This window comes from Trifolium pratense, linkage group LG4, assembly GCF_020283565.1.
Source record: "Trifolium pratense cultivar HEN17-A07 linkage group LG4, ARS_RC_1.1, whole genome shotgun sequence".
Taxonomy (NCBI): domain Eukaryota; kingdom Viridiplantae; phylum Streptophyta; class Magnoliopsida; order Fabales; family Fabaceae; genus Trifolium; species Trifolium pratense.
Window position 1 is genome coordinate 1,415,115 of NC_060062.1, and position 5,543 is coordinate 1,420,657.

At 31.5% G+C, this 5,543-nt stretch overlaps 1 protein-coding gene across 1 annotated transcript; it reads left to right on the forward strand.

Annotated features, from left to right (window-relative positions):
• The first annotated feature begins 1,834 nt into the window (after positions 1 to 1,834).
• LOC123920636 (glycine-rich cell wall structural protein-like) lies at positions 1,835 to 5,235 on the forward strand. Its single transcript, XM_045972928.1, has 2 exons — positions 1,835 to 2,084; positions 4,979 to 5,235. The coding sequence occupies exons 1-2, from the start codon at positions 1,835 to 1,837 to the stop codon at positions 5,233 to 5,235; spliced, it is 507 nt and encodes a 168-aa protein (XP_045828884.1).
• Positions 5,236 to 5,543: the final 308 nt, after the last annotated feature.

Genomic DNA, 5,543 nt, shown 5'->3' on the forward strand with positions numbered 1-5,543 from the left:
TTTTATAAATTTTTATAAGTGCATCTATGATACACTCTAAAAGCTCTTCTAGAGATAAGATGAGATCTCTAACGGTCTTGTGTTTTCTTCTTACCAACCGTCTTTTATTGTTATAGTAACGATTCTCAATTTTCATAGTATTATTCAATTGTATCAACATATCTGTCATCGATTTTTTTTTTCATACATACAGGGATATCAGCTGGCTAGCATCTCAATCAACTTGATAACTTCTCTAGGAATTTCGAACGCTATCATTTCAAACTCCTCTTCCTCTTTTTTTTTTTGTGTGTGTGTGTGTTTTTCCATGCTTCTAAGTCTCAAAGATGACGCAGTACGGAAGCGTGAAGGAAGCAAAACGCTAAACCTAATGGATAAAGACAAGCCGCAAACACAAACTTGTCAAAATAGGGTTTCGGAGTCCACCGAAAGAGTAATTTGGAATCCACCAAATTTGAGAAAAATCTCTGAATTTTATTAAATCAAAAGGTTGCCTTCAAGGCTACAATAATTTAGTTTAAATAGGAGTGAGAAATAAAAATAACAAATCTCCTAAAAGATTGTAAAAGAAAATAACAAACCTAACTAAATAAAAATAAGAAATCTACCTAAAATATAATAAAACTAAATCTAACTAAAATAATAATATACACAAGAAATCCTCCTACATCAAAAGAGAAGGAATGAAAGAGTGAGAGAAGTGAAGCAAAAGAGGATGTTGTTGATTTTTGGATGAATGAATTACAGTAGTTGGGAAGTATTCAATATTAGCTATGTTATTGGAACATATATATCTTCAATAACAAAAATACAACACCGTATATTCTGCCCATTTTGTATACGATTTTTGAGGTGTGAAAAAATATTTAAAAAAATTAAAAAATGTATGGATAAGTATATGTTTATCGTATTTTTATTTAAAAATTTGTGTTGAAATAACATTTTTCTTTCCAATAACAAGATATGTATAGCTAGTAGGTAATCATGGATGAGTTGGGTGTACCAGAGGAATACATAAAAATGGAATGATTTGATTTGAGGGTTAAGGTAACCACATAATCAGTTTCAGTGATGTTACTTTTCTGATCACCCCATCAATGTTTACTACTACTAGTTACAATAAATATAGATATTTTTATTTGAATTTTCTTTGCATCAACAACGTTTATTAATCTTTTGAGTGTATATATTTGGGACATAAGTAATTGTGTGTTATGAGTTATGACTCTCAATTCATATGACCCTTCCAAACTTAGCCCCTACTTCACATATTTGAGAGGCCAATGAAAATTTTATGTTTAAGAAAATTAAATTTGTATTTTATGGAAGAGAGTGATTTCACCCTTAACTTTTATTAATTATTTTAGGGGTCCATTAGATTAAAATTTTAAAGAATTTTAAAAGACTTTTTGATGATAAAATATTTTTGTGATTGTGATATTCATTCAACAATTATAAAGTCTAAATAAATAAACCAAGCATGTATGTACTAAAAAAAATAAACAAAGCAAAAGCACAAAGAAACTAAAATCCACGTGAAAAATAAATGTAAATTACTTGGGTTTTGAATAAATCCACCAGAAAAATAAATGTAAATCAACACAAGTCTAGTAGTACTATTATATCATTGAATATGGTTTCCAAATTTAGCTAATAATACAAAAAACAATTAAGGGTCTGCAAGGAGTGGTTGAAATCCTATATCTTTTATTTTCTCTCCAAATTTCTCTACATATTTTCACATTCTCTTTCATTTTTTAGCCTAAAGTCACCAAAGGTAGTGAATTACTAACACACATATTTTACAATTTTTTTTTCTCTCTAGATAAGCCAAATGGGAATTTGTTTCTCTTCCAAAAAACCAACAAGCGATGATGCTTCACCAGCCAAAGTCTCTAGAGCTAGCAAGCCGGCCGGTAATGCAGGTAAATCGTCTAATGCAATAATTATCATGCCCGTTGTTGCTGGAGGAGGCTGTGGTGGTAGTGGATTAAGTGGATATGGAGGTGGAGGTGGTGGGTGTGGAGGTGGCGGCGGTGGAGGTGGCGGGTGTGGAGGAGGAGGTGGTGGAGGTGGTGGTGGATGTTAGAGGATGAGAAAGGATATGTAGGTGAGACTTTGAATATTCAATGTAAGATGATTCTATAACATAGTGGTTTTGCTAGGGTATTATTTTCTTTATATATAAAAAAAATGATTAAGCTAATTAAATGTGGTATATATATATATATATATATATATATATATATATATATATATATATATATTTTTTTTTTTTAAGCAAGTGTGGTATAAGCAATTTGGTTCATGTGTGTGCGAGTCATTGTAATTGGAACTTTGGAAGCATTTTAGTGGTTAATTTCTTTTTCTTTTTTTTTGACTTAATTTAGTGATTAATTTCTTCTTGCATAATATTGGAGCAAGTAATTAACTTATACTACATGTTTAGTTATTTTGACGTTTTGGTGTCTACCAGGTGTGCAGAGCTATACCTCGGATGCTTCCGTTGTTCTTTTGTCATCTTTAATTTAGTAAAAATTTAAAATAAATTGTTGTCTTAATTTACCGCTAATTATATTTGAAGATCTTGGTTTTGGTTCTTAGGTAGAAGTGAGATTCATACTCCTTATGCTTTTGTTGATTAATGTAATAATCATTTATCTTGTCTTCATAGTATCTAATGAATCTTTGAATTGAAAGGGTTGAACACCTCTTGTGTTTTTTATGATTCAATTTTTACTTATAATTTTTTTTTTATTGTAAGTGATTTTTTTATCAAATGATCTAAGAACACTCGTTAATATTTTTTAAAATTAAAATTGTTTAAAATATCTTGTTGTATATCACCACGATTTTGCAAGGTGTGATTAAATATTTTTTCTTTAGAAATTTAATTGAAAATTAGAGGATTAAAGTTTCGAAATAAAAAATGCAGATCAAAATACTATGCGACAAAAAGTAGGAGACCAAATTAAGTCAACATTTTTTTTTAAAAAAAATGCAACCATTTATTTTTAATTTATTGTGGTACAAAAGAGGACCTAAGTCTAACGAAAGAAAAAAAATTAAGATGTTAATCTAACTTATTTAGGTATACAAACCTCTAAAAATTTATCATATAGTAAACTATAAAGTTCATTAAAAGAAGACTTCATTACCGAACAATTAAAAGAACTCAAAGAGTTACTATAACTGATCACCACTTTTGTTTTTCTCCCGTCAAATATTGCGAACTTAGATTTGTCAATCCAAAGTCAAAAGCTTGCAAATACGCCTAACTAAAATGAAAATCATCCGTGTTCCGAAGTTTTGCGTTATTTGTGTTACTTGCAAATACGTGTTATCATGTCAATCGAGAGTTTTGCGTTATTTGCGTCACTTGCAAATACGTATTCCGAAGTTTTATAAAAAGGCAAAAAATAAATGGGGGTAGAAACAAATATAGGGGTTGGAAGAGAAAAATTCCTAGATTAATGGCTCTTTATGTTCGAGTCGGGCTTATTGAAAAGAAAATAAATTACCAATGAACAACCAAGAAAAAAAACAAAAAGAAACCAAAACAACAACACACCCTCCACCCTTCAGCCAAAACCCCCCAAACCAATTACCAAGGGAAGAGGAAACAAGTTCCCAACCTAACAGGGAAGCAACAGGACAGGGTAAGGGTCATCCATTGGCAAAAAAAAAATTAAACAAAAGTGTGGTGGCATGTGTGTAGAAGATGTAATGTAATAAGCAATATTTGGTTGATGTGTGCTAGTCAGTGTAATTGGAAGCATTTTAGTGGTTTCTTCTTCTTGCATAATACTGGAGCAAGTAATTCATATTTAGTTGTTTTGTTAATTTTTTGTGTCTATTGAATTGCATATGTGTGCAGCTAGTTTGGGTGCAGTTTCTTTTTTTTTTTTTTTTCACTATAATTGTTATCTTATTTTCATATTCGTTATAATTTTAAGTTCAATTTACATATTTTTGCTGTAAAAATTATGATTTTTAACGTAAAAAATGTGAATTTTAGTATGAAAACTGATATTTGAAAAAGTTCGAACTATTGGGGTGAAAAAAATTCACTAAGAATATTTTTTTTACTAACCTTTTCCAAGTTATTTTTAAAAAACATTGGGTTAAAATCTTGTTAACGAAAATTCTAGACCCCTTGTTTTTTGAGTCCCTAGACGAAGGATGGTGTTACTCTTGCTCAGAGTCAGCCCTGATCATTATCATTGATAGATACAAATTAATCGTCTCCATAAATATATTTTGGTTAGTAAGCTGAAGTTCGAATTCGGATTGTCCACATTGATCTTCAACCCAACTACTCATCTCCCCCCACCTTAGAAGTACTCTGGGCTGACACTAAAAGTCTTCGAAACTGACTCCATAGAGGGGTTTCCCCCACCTAAGAATCAAATCAAAAGGAAGTCGTGAGCCCATTACCAACCTTTTTAGTGACCCTCCCTTTAAAAACCAATCTAAAAAAACATCCACGGGACCGCCTAATAAGGACACATTTTTCCACTGGCCTGAGATCTTCCTAAGACGTCAAAGTGCTTTAAATATACGCAATTACGTGTAAATTAATTTAGTGGTATCACTTCTAACGATAATCTACCATTTTTTATAAATAAACCAGCTTTATAGTTTATATGTTAATCTACTATTGTATATTACTTTATTTTTTACGGTTACTATTGTATACTACTATTTACTTGCTTTTTTTGTAGGAAATATTTACTTGCTCTTGACGCAACTAGCAATACGTTGTAAGTCAATATTCAAAATCATTTTGTGAAAGAATTATCTTACAAAATTGATGAAAAGTCAATATTCAAAATCATTTTGTGAAAGAATTATCTTACAAAATTGATGAAAAGTCAATATTCAAATTATGTCAATGTGTTGAGTATTTTTCTTTATATCGCTTGATAATTCATTAGTTTTTAATTAAGGTGTTTGCAATTACCCCAAATATCCGTAGGCCAGCCATATATGGGAATCTGTTTTTCTTCACAACCAACAAGTGATGATAAGAGAAAAAAGAAGACTAAGAATCATGCTGCAGGAGGAGGGTGTTTTGGTGGCGTAGAAGGGGGCTTCGATGGAGGTGGCCACCACCACCACACGCACCATGATGGAGGTGGTCACCACCACGGTGGAGGTGGTCATCACAACCACGGTGGAAGTGGTCTCGGTAGCGGCTGCGGTGGTGGAGGCGGCGGTGGTGGTGGATTTTAGAGGATGAGAGAGGATATAGATGAGGCCTAGACACCGTTGAGTGGAATCTGATGTTGGTTAGTAACATATAGCGGTTTTGTTGGTTTTTTTATTATTAAGTAATTCTAGTTGTTAGAATTTTATCTTTTAAATTAAATAAGTAAATAATTTCGCCTTTTTTATATTGTAATGTCTCTATTAACTGAGTTATTCTTATGAATTGTGGTTTTGGTGCTTGAATTAAGTTTAGGGTATATTTTTTTATTAAGCTGAGTGTGGTGGCAGGTATGTAGAAGTGGAATGTAATAAGCAATAGTTGGTTGATGTGT